This window comes from Eschrichtius robustus, chromosome 6 (genome assembly GCF_028021215.1).
Source record: "Eschrichtius robustus isolate mEscRob2 chromosome 6, mEscRob2.pri, whole genome shotgun sequence".
Classification (NCBI taxonomy): domain Eukaryota; kingdom Metazoa; phylum Chordata; class Mammalia; order Artiodactyla; family Eschrichtiidae; genus Eschrichtius; species Eschrichtius robustus.
In genome coordinates, this window is record NC_090829.1 from 145,968,560 (window position 1) to 145,987,236 (window position 18,677).

At 56.7% G+C, this 18,677-nt stretch overlaps 1 protein-coding gene across 1 annotated transcript; it reads right to left on the minus strand.

Annotated features, from left to right (window-relative positions):
- Positions 1–646: 646 nt before the first annotated feature.
- On the minus strand, positions 647–17,726 carry PTTG1IP (PTTG1 interacting protein). Its single transcript, XM_068547195.1, has 6 exons — positions 17,554–17,726; positions 10,734–10,786; positions 8,814–8,922; positions 5,023–5,197; positions 4,176–4,222; positions 647–2,424 (listed from the first exon to the last, which is right to left on the minus strand). The coding sequence occupies exons 1-6, from the start codon at positions 17,651–17,653 to the stop codon at positions 2,378–2,380; spliced, it is 531 nt and encodes a 176-aa protein (XP_068403296.1). The 5' UTR covers positions 17,654–17,726; the 3' UTR covers positions 647–2,377.
- Between the last annotated feature and the right edge of the window lie 951 nt (positions 17,727–18,677).

The window sequence follows — 18,677 nt, forward strand, 5'->3', positions numbered from 1 at the left end:
CGAGCTGGCACAACCTCTCCGTCCCTTGGGCAGGGGGCGCCCGGACCCTCTGGGGAAAGGGGCTGGCTCCCCCAAGCAGCCATCCAGCTTCGCTCCCACCACGGTTTCCCCTCGCGAGAAGCCGGGTCTCCTGGGGTGTGGCTTTGAGCCGCTTGGTCCCGGGCGTGGGTCGTTCCTCCTCCCGGGGGTGGCCAGAGGGGCCGGCAGTGCCCGCCGCCCCCTTCCTGTCACCGTCAGCAGTCCTGTCACTGAAGGCAAGTTCCTGTGCCCAACGCACAGTGAGGCCAAGCCAACCAAAACATTGCAGTTTGGAGCAGAGAAGGGCCCAGCAAGGAGACGGGCTCAAAAAACCCCTGGGCTTTAGCGTGGGAGAAGTCTGTTGCTGGTCACTTGCTTCAAACAGGAGAGCCAAGGACTCCAAGCGCAAAGGTACAGCTGCTTCCCCTGCAGCCCTCTGTACCTGATCCCAGCGCTGCAGCAGGGACACACGGCGGGGCCGATCCCCGCCGGCCGCGTGTTGGGAGGGAGGCTGCTCGTTCACACCGATGGGTGCAGAAGCCCCTCTTTACCCGGACAGTCCCCCTGTCCTCACTCCCCAAGCAATCACGTCCACACCGCCCAGAAATGAAACACAAGGAACGCAAAGCATAGTCAACAAAAGCGTGTATTAATCTGCTGGCTGGAAACTGGTTAAAGATTAAGGCACTCAGGCTCATGGTCTCCTTGAGGTTACAGTTTTGGCTGCTCTTAGTACCATCTCAGAAGCTCACGGCTACAGTGACGCTCCCGGGGCGGGCCCCGTGCTGTGTGGGAGGACGGCGCCCGCTTTAACAACTCGCGCTAACAACCCGGCTCTGCTTTCAGCTCGGCAGCCTCAAGTCAAGAGAGTGATTTTACATCCACACCAACTACCGTGTTAATACAAAGTTCACTGAAGTCTATCACAAAGTTTCTTTTATGAACAAACAGTAGAAAGTAAAAATTTGCAAACTGTTATAAAATACTTAGGAATGTTTCATAATACTTTCACTGCTATCAAATGCCCAAGAAACCAGAGAAATAAGACTAAAGAGTTTGTTAAAGGTTGTTTGTGAAACTTAAAGGTAGAATTGTTAAACAGATCTGTGTAGCTAACAAGGCACGTGCAACTGTTTGACGACACGTCCTTTGATCACTGGGTCCGCACGAACTCTCACTTCATGTGCTTGTTCACCCGCCTCCCCAAAGCTCAATGGTTTTCACATTCAAAGCAATTTGGCAACTAGGACTATTTTCAGATTTAAGAAAGGCTGTTCACGGTGACTCCACGGTCTGCTGTCCCTGCCAGGAAGCGCTCAGACCATTTACTGCAGTCATGCATCTTGATCTGGAAGAAAAGGAACCACCACGTGCGGCCACTGAAGGAAGTTCCCAGAACATGGCCGAGACAAAGGAGCAGGCCGGGAGCTCAGGTTGTTGGCCAAGCAGGACAACCGCCAGCATCTGTCGTGCGTGGAGATCCCATCAGCGGCCCCGTGGAGCCTGGCTAGTGCAGGCAACTGACTGCTGAGGGTGGACCTCCGGTCACCTGCGAGCCCTAGGTGACCATCGCAGATGGCAGGGAAGGTCTGATTCAGGAGACTCCGCCCCTGGGGCCTGAGGCCTGTGGTCAACGGGGCGGGAAAGGAGGCAGGCGAAGCCTCTTAGACACGCCCCCCTGCCATCCACACACCAGCACCTGACCGACTACTGCCCTTCAGAGAGGTTTTATAATTCAAACTTTTATTGGAAAAATATCTTGATGTTCCAGTAAAGAGACACACTAAAAAATCATCCCATGAGTGGCCTGAACTTTGACAGTAAAGTTTTTTGGTGGAATCTTTTAGGTGGGAGAATAAAATCCAAGAATTATTTAAAAAAAAAAAGTAAGGTGAGTTTAACTACCGCTCAATGCTATTCGGTATAGTCAAGGTCGGAAAGCAAACCCTCGTCCGACTGCGTCCTGTACCCCGAGGTCAACAGCAAGTCGTCTGTGCTTTTCTGGGGAAATGACAGGGGCTGGAGGGTGGCCCCAAGGCGGACTGCAGACGCCCCACTTCCTGCGCGTGGAGCTGCGCAGGCCCGGACGCAGGGAGACGGTCTGCACTGGCTCGCAGACGGAGCAGAGGCCTGGGATGTGCAGTTTCCTCCCCAAATGAACAACAGAAAAGCCCTGACAGTCTTAATGTCTCAAGTGACTAAATACAGAAATGAGAGAAGAGGGAACAGAAGCTCCCAGGCCTGGGCCTGGAGGGCAGCTTCCCTCCCCAGGGTCGGAGGCGGACGGGGCAGCGGGTCCCTGCTGACCCACAGCCCGAGGAAAGGCGTGGAGACCGCTCGCCGTGCCACGAAGCGCATCTCAGTTGTTCTCGAATCTAGCATATGGGTTTTCTTCTCTAAACAAACCTGAAAACAAAACGGGCCTGATTAGAAATGCACTCAGCCAACAGGAAACGAGGGTCAGAAAGCAGCACGTGGTGTCTTCTATGAAGATTTACTGAGGCCAAAAGGAAGACGGGTACGCTAAGCAGGCTCAAACACTACCCTTAACCTTTCGCGAAAGGCACACCACCGGTGACTTTAAAACTGAAGTGGAATTTATTGGAAACGGTATGTCTAAGAAACACAGATCCTAAGAAATAAAGACTTGTTTGCTGATTCTCTCTAAATTATACAGAAGAAAACAAAACAAAACCACCTTACTTTAGATGTTCTTATAAATGCTGATTAATTTTCAGAATTAAGGCCACACAAAGAAGGTGACCGTCAGTTTAACTGTGAAGGAGCTAAGTACCCAAAGACTCGGAGTTTTCTCTCTGCATCGTGGAAACACACCCTCTCCCCTCTTTAAACATCTGGTCTGTACACGCAACTAACCGGAGCCACTGCAACACATCTACTTACACAGGGTTTTGGGGGGCAGGGGACAATGGGGGAAAGGTAAGGGCAGAGGGGAGAATGCCCTTCTGTCAGAGGAACAGGGCGAGCTTAGCCTGGGGCGGGGAAGAGCTCAGCCTGGGCCGGGAAGCGCTCAGCCTGGCGGTGGGGCAGAGCACACAGCTGGTTTTGGGTAAAAAATTATCATGTGCCAAATACCAAATATGAGCAGTCTTGTTAAGGCCCTGTTGGGAAAACAAAACCCCAAAACCCCCCCCCAGATCCTGGCTCTACTTCTAGTTTAGAGGGAAAAACAGACATAAACTGCTTTGTGATAAAGAAACCAAAGGCCTTCTAAACTCAAGAGATGGTTTCGTCTGCGGTGCATTTGGTGTTAATAAGCCCAAGCACCTCCCTCCCGCTCCCACCAGGAGCTCGAAGGTTCCCCACAGCTGAGGGTTCCTCCTTCCCAAGTCCAGGCCACTCAAAGGGCTTTACACAAAGGGCACAAGATAATTCTTTCAGTGCAATTAAAGGGCAACTGACCAGCTCCAAGACAGGAACACAGCGAATCCGTGACTGTTCCAGAAAAGGCCTCGTGCAGGCCGGGCAGAGCAAAGGTCCAGGATCCCATCACTACCTGTGCTGTGTTGTGTGTGTGTGTGTACACGCACACGAGCACACAACCATCCTGTCTTTTATTTACATTAATGTTAATCAGATGCCCAAAAGCTCCTTTCCATGATTTCCAAATTTCGTTGGAAACCAAGTGCCAGGGAGCAGAAAACACCAATGATATCGGTGGTTTGAAAATCAGTACAGAGCCAGCTAAACACAGGAGCAGGTTCAATGCTCTCAAACACCGAAAAAATAGTCCCCCCACCGAAAACCTCACCAAACAAAAACCCAGAACAGAACCAGGACACAGCTCCCGGGAAACAAGCGGTCCAAGGCCTCAGTGTGGCTACTGCCGACTCGGTCAGGAGGCGGGCCAGGAGCAACTCCAGCACAAGGGAGAAGGCGGGCAAAGCCCCGCAGGTAAGGGACTCACCCCACCGTAGGGCAAACAGGACCACAAGGTGGGAAAGGGCGACAGCACTTCACCAGCAAACAGGTGCCAGGAAGGCCGGCAGAGGCAGAAACACTCGCAGGCCTCGTCTTACGAGAAGCCACTCCCGGTGCAGCCCACACCCTACAGCAGAGCCCGCCGGGCGCTGGACGTGGCCAAGACGGCCAGGCCAGCTCCTGCCAACGGAAATGGAGAGCCAGGCGATTCTCACCATATTTCCTTCTGATTTCATCATGTCTTGACTTCATCTCTGCTCTCCTAGAAAACACAGAAATCTCGTTCAGCAGCAAATTACAGTGTAAATTTCGTGTGTGTGTGTGTGTGTGTGTGTGTGTGTGTGTGTCTGCGGGGCTTGCGGGATCTTAGTTCCCCGACCAGGGGATCAAAGCCGGGCCCCTGGCAGTGGAAGCGCAGAGCTCTAACCACTGGACCGCCAGGGAAGTCCCCACAGTGTAATTCCAACAGCTGTGCCTTTCACTCCCTGTGGCCTCCGGGAGCCAGAGCCGGGTGGTGGCGGCTCTGACGTGGCCACGGCCACGCTCCCACCGGGACGGGCGGGGTGCTGAGCACGGACCCCTTCATTTCAAGAAAAGCAATTCCAATACCCCGTGCTGTGATTGAGGACATTTTTTTCCGCATAAAAACGAACCAATCAGCAAAGATCTTACGCTTGGTTCTGAAGATGGTTAGGAACACGCAGGAGCCTCGGCCCCAGCAGCTGCGGGCTGACAAGCCCCCCAGCCCCACCGCGCGCACGCCAAAGGGCTCCGGAACCTGGGACGCACGGTCACCAGAGCACTAGTCACACAAAAGGCCCGGTGTGGGTTCGGACAGACAGGAGACCCCAGTCAGAAGCCTTCCTCCTGTTGAGCCCCCACGGGCTCAGAACCGGACGGGCCCCGAACCCCGGGCTGGCGGCCACCGGCCAGGTCCCTGCCACGCGGCATCGCACCCTCCACGCCACCACCGAGAAGCCCCCTCGGACACCCGACACGGTCCTGACTTTTCCACGTGGAGAAAGCTGGGACCGAGTAACCGCCCCGGTCGCGGGGCCTCACCGCTCCTCCTGGCGGACCCGGCGCTCCTCGCGCTCCCGAGCGGCCCTCTCCTCGCTCTTGTCCGGCCGCCGGCTCCGCCGCTTCCCATAGCAGCAGCAGCAGCAGCAGCAGGCGACGCCCAGCAGCAGGGCGCCCCCCAGCACCGACAGGGCGATGATCAGGGCCTCGAAGTTCACTGCCAACGCAAAGGCGCAGAGTCAGGGCCCCGCTCAGGCCCCGCCCCCTCCGGGGGGGGGGCAGGGACGGACGACGACACCCCCGCCTTCCTCAGCCTGCTGCTGTGACTTCGTCACCATTTCCATCAACCTGAAGCAACAGGTAGCTTTTCTCATCACCTGATGCTGAAAGGCTGTTTCCAGCCTGAGAACAGTTAACAAAACCAGGAAGAAAGAGAAGCTCCGCGGTGCACTCAGCTGCTACGACACTTGACTCAATCTCGCGGAATCGGATGCTAAGCCCGATGCGGCTTCCGTGATTATCTAAGTCAAAGCCCAGAGCCTCCCATCTGCTGCCAACAGGACACACGTCTGCCCGCGTGGGCTGAGCACCAGCTGGAGCCACGGCCCAGGCCAACGCCCGCGGGCTGGAAAACGGTGACGGTGACTTCCCGTCCAGACCAAAAGCACTCAGAACAAGTTGCAATTCTTTCCAACTTCTCTTGAGGATTTACAAATTAAAACCAGTCAGTCGGTACTTTTCCACTCCATTCAAGCCAGAGCCCATCACAGGACAGGCTGACACCTTCCCGTTAGCACAGCCCCGCCCTGGACAGCAGCACAACCCTCACAGGACGGCCCCCTGCCGCACACAGCTCGTAAAAGCTCTGGTGCCACTGGTCTCTTGGTTGGGAGGGGGGGTGGGCTGGGGTCTGGAAGGCGAGAGCTCTTCCTTGGGTCAGGGAGGGGAGGGAGACACCAGTGCCCTGCTGCCCCCAGCCCCCCTCAGGCTGCCAGTGTGACAGCACTCGCTCTGCCTTCTGAGCTTTGAATCATGTGGTTTTTCCTCCTCTGTCCTGTTCTGGAAGTGCCAGAATTGCAAGATACAGTAGTAACAGGAGACCCCCACAGGCAGATGGCGTAACTTTTTGACTAGAGAACTCGAGAACGATCAACTTTATTTTTATTTATTTTTTAAAATAAATTTGTTTTATTTATTTATTTTTGGCTGCGTTGGGTCTTCGTTGCTACACGTGGACTTTCTCTAGTTGTGGCGAGCGGGGGCTACTCTTCATTGTGGTGCGCGGGCTTCTCACTGTGGTGGCTTCTCTTGTTGTGGAGCATGGGATCTAGGCGCATGGGCTTCAGTAGTTGTGGCGCACAGGCTCAGTAGTTGTGGCTCAAGGGCCCTAGAGCACAGCCTCAGTAGTTGTGGTGCATAGGGTTAGTTGCTCCGCTGCACGTGGGATCTTGCCGGACCAGGGACTGAACCCGTGTCCCCTGTGTTGGCAGGTGGATTCTTAACCACTGTGCCACCAGGGAAGTCCCGAGAACAATCAACTTTAAAAACCGGCGAGGGACTTTCCTGGTGGCGCAGTGGTTAAGAATCCGCCTCCCAATGCAGGGGACGTGGGTTTGATTCCTGGTCAGGGAACTAGATCCCACATGCTGCAACTAAGAGTCTGCATGCCACAACTACGGCGCCTGTGAGCCACAACTAAGGAGCCCACGTGCCACAACTAAGGAGCCCGTCTGCCACAACTAAGACCTGGTGCCACCAAAATAAATAAATAAAATAAAATTTAAAAAAAAACAAAAAAAACAAAACCCCGTGAGACCAATGAGACAGCTGGCTCTAAAATACACCTACCCCCACAAGAGCTTTTCTGATTAGCAGCTAAACCATTATAAAACAGAAACAGAAATCCCACCATGATGGGAAACAAAACTATGAGCTTCTTTCCGAGAAATCTACTCTAGGACGTACTAGACCTGAACGGAGAGAGACACCCGTTCCCAGACGGGGGTTCAAACGGTAAAGATCTTGCTGTTCTCCAGCTGAACGTGTGTGTGTGTGTGTGTGTGTGTGTGTGTGTGTGTGTATTTTTGTTTGTTTTTTGGCTGAGCTGTGCAGCATGTGGGATCTTAGTTCCCCAACCAGGGATCGAACCCAGGTCCCCTGCAGTAGAAGTGCAGTCTTAACCACTGAACCACCATGGAAGTCCCCTGAACATATATATTTAAGGTCATTACAATCACAACCCCAAAACAATTTTGCCTAGAACTGGTTAAGATGATTCTACAGTTACTTGTAAGAATAAAAGCACCTGTGGCACAGGGCTGAGTCAGTGTGAGGTGCTGCCCTGACGGGGTGGACCAAGAGGGTCTCCAGTGGCCTGACCGCAAGGCCCCACCCGCTCGGCTCCCGTGGATGAGGTCCCAGCTCCCTGCAGGCCCGAGGAATAAACCCGACAAGGCCAACGCACCTTCTCTCAGGAACCGGGGGCACTGCACCCTCCCGTTACTACAAAGCCTGCCCTCCCGCGCCCCTGCTCACCCCCCGTGAGCCCGTGTGCCCCCATGCTGCCTGAAGCGGCATCAACTGGGGCAGCCACTCTTGAGAAACGTGTGGCCGACCGACTAAAGCTAGACATGAAAGGGGTACCACTCAGCAGTCTGCTCCTAAGCGCACGCCCAGGGCAGTGGGCGTCTGTGTCCAGCCCACGCGGGAGCACACGGCAGCCGCACACAGCCCGGTGTCCACCAGTGCACCGCAGCAGTCGCCCACGGTGTCCTGAGGGACAGGCGAGCGCCGGACGTGGTCCGTGTGTTCTGCTGAGTGGCGATAACCTGCAGACTCACGTGAAAATTCACTGAGTACACGGGCATTTGTATATGCACAAGTGTACATGCATGTGTGCACGCATGTGTCTGTACTTGCACGTGTGTACGTGCGCGTGTCCTCTGGAGTCTAGGGCCCGGAGAGAGGGAGCGAGGGCTCACGTGTGCACTGTGTTAGAGTCATGCTTCAGTTTAAAAGCATGTTAACAGTTAAGGCCCCATATGCCGATGGTTGGTTCCCTGGTGCGGGAGCCGTCTGTGCGGAACAGATGGGGAGGGAAGGTTCCACGGAGGAGGCAGCCGCTAACATGGAAGCAGACGGCCGTGTGGCCCAAGGAGCCTTTCTGGAGTGAGGGCAGCAGAGGGAACGGCCAGCTGGGAGGACGTGACGGGTGTGTCTGCACATGTACACACACCCATACACACACACTCCCACAGACACAAACTTCTGGGTTCCCTGGGTTTCAGCTGGTGAAATCAGAAGTGAGTCATTTCAGATGGAGGCTGACAGATTCTGAGATGGAAATCAATTAGAAAAAAGACAGATAAAACAGATCATCACAACTCTCTGCGAGAGCACTGGCTCCTATGACCTGTAGCCAGGCGGCCTCTCGATGGCCCCAAACCTGAAGCCATAAAGGAAAGGATTAATAAGCCCAACTCATAAAAATGACTTCCACGTGGCAACACACACCACAAACCAACTTAAAAGGCCACCTAGGAAACAACCTGGGTCTCCCCTAGGGCTCACTTCCCTCGGAGAAAGAGCACCACTGAGACAGGTGCTGATGCGCCACCCACGTGGCCCCGGGGCGTGAGGAGCCGCCTGCAGAGCAGAGCCAAGGCTGTGGCCTTCAGGGCAGCCGCCAGACCCGGGCCGCCGCGTTCCCAGACGCCACCGCTCGCGCCGGCCTCCCCACCTCCCCGCTTCTGGCAGCTTACAGTAACTGAGCACAGCCGGAATTTTCAAAACGGCCCTGGTTTTGCAAGAAGCCAATGAAAACAGCGACTTACCCCAGCACACGCCCCAGCGCGCAGAGCTCAGCTTGCAGAGAGAGCTGGGCGGCAGGATTTTGGTCACCGGGTAGTCCAAGCACGCCTTGTCAGTGTTGCACCAAAGACACTGCAAGAGGCGATGACAGGGCATCAGACGTGTAAACGCTGAAGGGCAGACGGGCCAGGGTCCGACCTGCACCAGCCCCGCCAGCCACAATGCTGTTCCCCCTCGGCCCCCTTCCCAACACTGGCTCGACGCCGCCAACCCACCAAGGCCCTCCTCACTCAAACCTCGTCCACCAGGCGCCCTGCCTGCCTCGCAGCCTCCTTGCTGATCCCCGCCCGGGGCCTCTGCGTGGCCTGCTCCTCCCGCCTGGACGCTCCCCTCCCTTCCGAGGCACCACCTTCTAACGCCCAGAGCACCCAGGCGTCAGCCGCCTGCAGGAAGGCAGGCCTTTGCGCCCTTCTCCACGTCCCCCTGCAGGAGGGACCGAGCCGGGCATGGTTGGGGTGGTGGCCACCCATGGTTATCACCCTGTAAAGATCCTAATTTGATCTCTAGGACTGGACCGAGAGGGCTGTCTTATTGCTGGCTGTCTTAAAGATGATGCAACTAAAGTGCAAGGGCATCTGTCCAGAACCGCAGAGCTGGAGAAAACCTGGCAGGTGTGCCTGAGTCCCTGGAACGCACGGCAGAGACCTGGCCAGCACACCAGCCGAGGGGCCCAGAGCCGGGCAGGCACTGGCACAGATGTGAGCTTTGGGTCAACCTAACAACCCGCCCAGGTCAGGACATTCAGGATATTTTCAAGCTTGAAGGTAAAGATTTTACTAAGTTTTTTTCTTTGAGGTTTTAACAGGATGGAAAAGTCATGGTATGTTTTGGTCCCAAGTTAGGGCGAAAATCTATTACAAAAAAATGTTTTAGTGAAACCTGGGGCCCCAGTGCCACTGACACAGTGTCCACTTTGGTGTCTTGTGTTCAAAATGACAAACAGCAGGGAGGCCCTCTTCATTTTGGCCGTTTCAGAATACCTTCCACTCCAGTGGTTCTTTCCTGGCTTAACAATTTCTGGGAAATCCACCATTTTCAAACAGCTCAAGTTTTAAACACCTAATTTTCCATTTTTACATGACAGTTTTACCGAAAGCCGTATGAGCTCACTAGGAGGATAAGTTCTCTTTGTGGTGGTGTCGTGGCTGTTTGTCACTCTTGTTTTTTAGATTAATGAGGTACACGCACGCGGTGAACAACACAGGGGCGCCAGCAGATCCTTCCGGAAGCCCGTGTGCTTTAAGAATTCACACGCGGCGGGGTCTACCCTGGCCCTGGCTTTCCTCTGCACTTCTGACCTCACCTGTCTGGGTTCAGAGTGGGGGTCAGGCCTTCAGAGGAGGTGTGCACCCCGCTGTGGTCTGGGCACCCCCCAACCCCACACAACGAGGGAGAGCACGGGCACTCCAGCTCGCGGCCCCCTCAGCACTGCGTGAGCCCGGCGGGGGGCCGGGAGGGCTCCGAGCACACCCGCTGCGTCTCGGGGCCCGTCTGTAAGACACGAGGCCTCCAAGGTGGAGTGAGCCCCGTGGGAAAGCCCTGGGCACAGGTCAACAGTTGCAGACGAGGGGCTAAACGTGCTCCCACCCTGCTGCCGGGCACCTCTGCTCACGCCTGCGGGCCCCGGGAGCTCACACAAGTTCCAGGCTGTGTGAAACTTACGTGTTTCATTTCAGGAGTCGAAGTAGCATGTGAACAACACTCAAGTGGTGTGTGCAGCTTTCACGAGACGGTTTAATATGCCTGAGAAAGGCTGTTAAGAGCCATCATGAAAAATACCTCCACAAGCCCCAGACCACAGAACCCTGAACACACACAAGCGGCCCTGGAGTCAGAGACGGCGGGTCTGCTTCTGGATCACGTGCTGACCCTGTGCTACTTACAGAGACGTTTTTCAGGCACTCTTCACAGGTTCTGTTTGTGTTCTGAGAACAACCTGCAGGGGAAAGAACAAACATCACTGAGAATCCTGCGGCATCGATGTGGGGAGGGGGAGGGCAAGTGGCGCTCAGAATCCGGAGACGGACGGCCCCTCCCGCGCAAGCCTTCAAGGCACAGACTGAGCCTCTACCAGCAGGGCCCTGGGAGGACACGCAAGCAGCACACATGTGGTCCTGACCCCAGGGGTCTCCTGGGAGAGGAGACGGTGCCGCCCAGCAAGGCCGGCCGCCTGCCTCTCACCTGCGTGGTCGCACACCACTGACCAGCTCGTCAGCAGACACCCTGGAACCAGAGGCCACAGCGATGCCGTGCCAGACTCAAGCCGGGCCGCGGCCCTCTCGCCGGTCCCAACCCTGCGGAGCAGCCCCTGCACCCCCGGGCACTCTTCACTGCGCAGGCGCTACGGGAAGGGCTCAAACCCCGGGCAGCTGACAGCTCTGCGACGCAAGCTAAGCAGAAGTGAAGAGCTGGTGCACGGATAAAGGATTCCAATCCACCATCAAGCAGCCGCTCTCCACCCCACGCCGCCCCTTAAGACACGCACACGCTTGGAAGAGGCCTGAGCACACCCCATCAGCCAGCAGGAAAGGCACGTGAGAATCGCGGTCAGGCCCCACTTCACACCCACCGGAATGGCTGCATTACAAAGACTGACGATGCTAACGGTGGTGAGGACGGGGGCTCAGCGGCTCGAAAACAAACACGTGCTCCTCCGAGACCTGGCAATTCCGCTCTCGGTCTCGTACCCAGGACTAACCAGAACACACGTGCACAGGGACACCTGCACAGGGGGGCTGATGGCAACTTTACGCATAGGAACGCCTGAGAGCTGAAAGTGGCCCAGATGTCCAGGCGCCCCGCACGCCCCTCGGCCTCCCCACTGGTCCTGAGAGCTGCCAGCTGGCTCCCTGGCCGGGGCCTCTGCGCGGCCTGCTCCTCCTGCCTGGACGGAGGACGCGACCCTCCCCGGGACCACCTCCTCCTAACACGCTGCACCCAGGGGGCACGGGGACAGAGGTCGCTGGAGGGTGGACAGGGAAACTGGCCCAGTCCTACAGTGGGACACTCTTCAGCCCTAAAAAGAAGTGCGCCGTCTACGCCACACATGATGACTCTATAGATGACCTGGGCTGGGGGGAGCCTCCTGCAAAGGCCCGCAGCGCAGGGCTCGGGGATGGCTGAGGCTCATCTTCGGGGGCGGGGGCGGGGGGGAGGAGGATGGGCTGGGTGGGGCCCCAACCTCCTGGAGAGGCCTGTTCTGAGGCTTGTAGGAGGTCAGGGTCTCACAGGTGTAACTCACTGGATGGCGCGCGTAGGATTCCTGCATTTCACCGTATGTAAACTTGAGCTCAGAAGAAGAAGGAGACGAACGTTGAGCTCTCTGTGACAACGTGCACGGGGAGGAGCTGGGGGGGGGTGGGGCGTGCGCGTCTGTAACTTCAAGATGTGACAGACCCGGTGGTGGGCAGAGGGGTGCTCACTACCCAGGTCTCTCAGCTTCCCTCTACTTTCCAAGACTTGCCTAATAAAATGCACGGGAAAAGAGCTTTAGCTTTAAGTTACGATTGTATTCATGTTTGCTAAGCAGGACCCATACAGTAAACTGCTACTTTGAAAGAGTTGGAGAGTTCTTCTCTTCAACAGTCTTCTACGTTCCATTTTTAAAAACCAAAATCCTATTTTATCTGAAATGAAAGCTCATTCTGTCACAACATACCATTCTACGGCAGTCATTATTAACTAGTACCCTCCTCAGGGCCTCTAGTGGCGTGCTGCTTGTTTTGTGTTCAAGCTGATCCTAAACTGCTTTACTCCCTCGGCCCCAGGAAGGCAGAGCCAGTTGGCGGCCCCCGAAATACCTCCACTTCTCAGAGCACTGCTGAGAGGGGGCCCCGGGGCCCTGTGCACCGGCAGGAGGGAACAGCCCCGAGGACGGTTTCACTCACAAGCCGGATTCCTAGTTGTGTCCACCAAGGGGCTGAGAGAGGACGGCACACATGTTGCCAGGCCTTTGGTCTCCAGCCACTGTCCCCACTAAAAGGAAACGGGCAGAACAACAACGCCAGAACCGGGGCAGAGAAAGGGCAACACCAGCCTTGGACAGCTTGCTGAGCCAGAAAGTGGCACAAGGACCCAGAAGCCAGCGTGGAGGGGGTCCTCCTTGCCAAAGTGGCACAACTTAACATCAGAGTGAATGACAGTAATGGACTCTCACCTCCTGAACGCCCATGATTTCACACGGACACAGAATAAACACAGAGAAGGACAACTAGCCAAGAGTCTCCGTCGCAGTAAACAGGGACGCCAAGACCACCGAGCCGTTTGCGGAGGGACAAGATGTTATGTACGGTCTCAGAGCACCCCCCGCCCCGGTTTAATTATACTTGTGAATAGAAAATGGCACCTGAAAAGTGATTGGAGATATCACCAAGACAACCTGTGACAAGACAACGGCACAAAGTGACAGCAGGTGCCTCTGAGGGGTGCAGGAAGGACAGTCACCCAGTGGCTGAATCCTCCCCAAATGCATCCGAATCAAATCAGAGGAAACCAGACAGGACCACAAAGGGGCCTCTGAGCACAAGGACAGGCTGAGGAGCTATTGCAGGGGAACAGAGGTTGAGAGACATGACACCTAAAAGCAACACGCCAGCCCGGGGTCAGAGGACCGAGGATGCTATTGAGGTCGCTGGTGATCTGTGTGCACAGTCGTGTGTTAAATCAAGGGTCCGGGATCGTACCAATGGTCACTGTGCAGACTTGACCGTCACGTTCTGGCTACGTCCTTCTTAGGAGATACACCCTGGCGAATTTAGGGTAAATGGCCACATCACAACTTGCTCTCAAACGGTTTGGTGACACCAGTAACAGGCAGAGACTTCCCTGGTGGTCCACTGGTTAAGACTCAGCGCTTTCACTGCGGAGGCCCGGGTTCAATCCCTGGTCAGGGAACTAAGATCCCACAAGCCGCCAGGCACGGCCAAAAGAAACAGAAACAAGCAGATACAGACAAGGAGCAGTAAAGCAAATATGGCAAAGGCTGTAAGAACAGAAAAGGACTCAGGAGTTCACTGTACCATTTATTCCTTCAACTTTTTCTGCTAAAGCGTTGGGCAGGGAGGTATGGTGGGGACCTGCACGACGCCTACCACACCCCCTCTTGAGTCCTTCTGAAGCACTGTTAAGAGAGGCCCCAGGGAGCAGGTGATAAAGCGTGGGGATTTTTTCTCAGGCGTCTCCAATTTAAAAGTCTGTGTGATAACTGGTCTTGCGTGAACTAGCAGACCTCGGCTCCAAGATACACACCATAAACCCGTCCACCCTGGGGTCTCTGGGTCACAGGCCAGATGAGTCAACAGAGAGGCCCGGGAGGGGAAGGGCCAAGAAGACAGGCTCGCCCTCCTCCTGCTCCCAGCATGACCCGGAACCAGGCAGGTTCTCAACCCAGAAACGCCAACGTTAAACAGCCCTCCCAAAGTCAGTTCAGAGCCGAGAGAAGGTCGTTCCCTCCTCGCCCTTGAAAACACCAGGGTGTTTTGCGCAGTAAGACAGGGAAATACGTTAACCATTTGCAGCTGCTTCAGAGACTGGGCGTCAGCAGTCACTCACTCGATCTTATCTCATCCCGGAAACAGAAAACTGTGCTGAAAGCCAGAGACATGTAAACATCTGGCCTGAGTTTCCGAGGTCTAACGCTGAATGTCACTGTTCTGACTTCGGAGGGCCCGTGGCCGGGACTCTTCAGCTTGCACTCTCCTTACCAGTGACTAGAGAACCTTAAGTCTCATGCTCTTGGGAAACTAAGTTAAAAAAAAAAAAAGGTTCTCAGGACACACTAACCCATGATATATTTGAGTTCTTTCCTAAAGTTTCGGGTGAGTCACTGCTTAAGCACAAAAGGACACACACTAGTGCGTGTAAAGAGGTATGTTTTTAAAAAACAAGGAAATGAGTTAAGTATATTTACCGTGGAACACAACAGGCCAAAGGGCTGCATTCGGCAGTGCCCTCAGCAGTGATAAAGCCCCAGAACCGGGCACTATGGCCATGCCGCATGGTGACAGGGCACAGAGAGTGCCTGCGCTGTCAATTTCATGTGAGAAACGAGGCAGAAAGTTCATCTAGACAAAAAGTCCTCGCTGTCCTACCACCTCAGCAGAAAAGGGGGAGTGAGGAGGGCAGAGGGCAAAGGCTCGGACCCACGCACACACCCAATGCCCCGAAACCTGCCTGGAAGCCCCAGTTCTCAGCAGCAGGACCGCTGTAAGGAGCCCCCGCCCCCAGCTACCCTGGCCACCACCAGCTCCTCTGGATCCCTCTGTTTAGGACAAGACTGAGGTCCCTTTAGGGGCTGCCTTCCCTCTAGATGTAAAGACAAAACTCTGGGGTGGAGTCTGACCCCACACACAATTAAAGTGGGGTCCAAAGCCCATGAAACTTCTTTAATTCAATGAACTTCCCTCTGAAAGTCTTCAACACCTTGTCGGTTCCTAACGTCTCCCCCCACCCAAGCGCACAGTAGAGAAGACAGACGTTAGACATGGCTAGGTTTGGACTGGTATGATGGTCTCTGAATTCACACCCGTAATGGTTAATTTTATCTGTCAACTTGACTGGGCTAAGGGATGCCCAGAGAGCTGGTAAAACACTTTGTTTCTTTCTATCTTTTTTTAAGATTTTTTTTTTTTTTTTGTGGCCTTGCCGCGCAGCTTGCAGGATCTTAGTTCCCCAACCAAGGACGGAACCTGAGCCCCCGGCAATGAAAGCGCAGAGTCCTAACCACTGGACTGCCAGGGAATTCCCAAAACACTGTTTCTGGTAGTGTCCGTGAGGGTGTTTCCAGAAGAGACGAGCATGAGTTGGTGGACGGATGAAAGCACCTGGCGCTCTCCAAGGCGGGTGGGCATCACCTAGCCAATCGAGGGCCCGAACAGAACAGAAAGGCAAGGAAGGAGAGTCTGCTCTTCGTGTGAGAGCTGAGACGTCCCCCTCCCCCTGCCCTTGGGCTTTCAGCCTTAGACTGGACCGTATCCCCCTGGCTCCCGCTGCCTGGCCTTGAGGTGTGGCCTGGACTACACGCCAGCTCTCCGGGAAAGCAGACGGCAGCTCGTGGGGCTCCTCGGCCCCTCGGTCACGTGATCCAGTCCCTCATAATAACTCTTTCTCGATGGCTACGTACATCCTGTTGGTTCGGTTTCTCTAGAGTAATTTTTCCTAATACACACAGCATCCTTGCGAGAAAAACAGTCTCTTAAACAGTGTAGTCACGTTCCTATAGCATGACAAGCGGCAAAAGCTCACAGCAAGCCCAGGCTCAGTGCGGCTAGAAGAAGAGCCACTTTTCTCCTGAAATACTAGGGTGAGAGTCCAGTTTCACTCCCAAACTGTCACAGGACATGCCCACTCAGCCCACAGGGGTCTCTGTCCTTAAGTCCAGGGCTAGGGAGGGGTGAAAAGCGGGCAGTCAAACACACCTGGGGCGTTTCCTGACACACCCACTCTAACAATACACACCCGCGGCCACCAAGGAGAGGTTCTCCGCTGACTGAGGACTCTTGGCTCTCAGCCACCCAGTTTGGTAAAAAAGCACTCACACCACATTTGTGCTGAACAATCCATCTGGACCGAAAGTTCCCTATGCTGTGCCACCCGACTGCTGCATTAACGAATAATATCACAAACGTACACACAAGTACGCTCAGAAGGCAATTAGAAAAAACTCAAGCAGTCCTGCCCTGGAACCGACACCCCATGAGGTCACAAAGAGGAAAGGTGCTTTGCTGTGCTAAACAGAAGGTGACGCCGCCGCAGCTAACTGGCGCTGAGAAAACCCCTGGCCCCTCAGGCTGACCCAGGTCGCTTAGGCCACCGGCCCGAGGCTCAATTCCCCACACTAGTGACCATGCGGGGATGCCACACACAGCAGCCAGATCAAACGCTCCCAAGATTCCCAGCAGCCTGCAGACCACCTACAGGAAGCCACCCTCCAGCACCAGCGCTTCTGGAACTGCTGGGCTCTTAGGTCATGCACTCCCCTCACCCCCCCCCCAACTCTAACTGCCGTTTCCTGGTCAGGCCCCCCAGGAACTCGTCGCCTCCACGTGCCGGTCACCACCGTGGGCCCGGCACCTGGCACAGGTAGTTACTTACTGAGAACAGAGGGGATCGCCTAGCAAGGCCGCCCACCTGCCCACGCAGCGCGGGCCTGGAGAGCCCAGGAACCAGCGGCAGGGCGGGCTCAGCCCAAGCACCGGCCGCTATCCCTGGAGCTCCTCGGAGGGGCCTACTCCGCACGGTGGCGGGTGTAGGGGCCGCATACAGGCCTCCTCGAAGCGAGCAGGGCCCCCAACATACCAGCCGCGCCCGCACAAGGGCCCGGCCCCTGGACTCCGGCCGCCGACCCGCTGTGGGACAAGCGAGCTCCCCAGCTCTGCTTTCGACCCCGAGTCCACACCCGAGACGGCTCTTTCCGAGGGTCGTGGCGCCGCTGCGCTCGGCCAGGCCGACGCCGCGCTCCCGGACCACCCCGCCTGCTGAGCCAGGACAAAGAGCCGGCCCTCCGCCGTCCCCGAGCCCCGCCGCCCCAGGCCGCGGGCCGACACTCGGGTGGCCCCCCCGGCCGCAGACCGCGCGGGCCCGGAGCACCGACCCAGAGCGGCTGCGACCCCCGGCCCTCCCGCCCCCCTTGGCCCCGACACCGCGCCCCCCCGCCCCGCACCACCCCCCCGCACCCCCGCCCCCGAGCCCGCCGGCTGCCCTCACCCTGCGCGGCGGCCTCCGGGAGGAACAGCAGGAACAGCGCGGCGCCGCCGAGGGCCAGTCCCAAGCGCGGCGTCGGCCCGCGGACGCTGCCGGACGCCATGGCTGCTGCTGCCCCGCTGGTCGGTCGTCGTCCTCGTCTGCCGGACGCGCCGCACCTCGGACCTCTGCCAGGCGCCTCCGCCCGGAAGGGCCGCGCGCCGGAGGCGGGAGGGGCGGTGGACTGGCCAGTGCGCAACAGGGGCCCCGCCCTTCGCCGCTCGCGGTCCCGCCTCCCGGCGCGCGGATCAGAGCGCCTGCGCGGCGGGAAGGCGGCGGGCTGTGGGGGGGGCGCTGAGGCTCAGTGCGCTTGCGCGGCTGGGAGGGGCGCTACGCGACCTTGACCCTAAAGGGGTGGAGGAGCGCTCAGGAAGTGGAGGGGAGGCCTTGGTTTCTGGGTTGGTCTCGCCGGCTTCACAGAGCCAGCGTGCTCGGCCCTGATCCGCGCCCCGAAGGTCACCTCCCCGGAGTCGGGGCTCGGGCCGCGGGGCGGGAGCGGGCGGGCGGCGGCCGGCTCCTGGGAGGTCTGTTGGACCCCGGCCCCGGACGGCGTCATGGAATGATAAAAACATATACTGCGAGAGTCCAGTTGCTTTCTTTTTAAGATTGTGTTTCCATAGCCAGAGTACAGTGGGGCTTTGGGTATTGTATAGGGAAGTCAGGGATCCATCTCCTAAGCTTCTTGGGGTCACTGGCTTGTGGCTTCCTGGACCAGCCTGGTAAGACCCCCTTCCCAGTAGCAGCAGTGCTGGGATCAGGGGTGGGCCGTCCGTCACGGGGGAGGTGTCTGCCATCTTTGACCTAATTCAGGGCCCCAACGTCACTTACTGGGTCGTGTTCCACTGCTGTCCCACACCTACCTCAACTCTGAGGGCTGCGGTGAAATCCGGGCGGTGGGCTTTGCAGTCTAATACGGAATCTAGCTGGCCCCGGCGAGGTAGGTGTGCTGCAGACTGAGCAGAGCGTCCCTCCCTCTCAGCGTGCTGGGATTCAGCGGGGTGGCCTTTAAAATCTTCCATGCTTGCTCTCCCTGAGACGGCCCCAACTGGCTGGAATGTAACTGGCCCTCAACCCCCAGGATCAGTGTG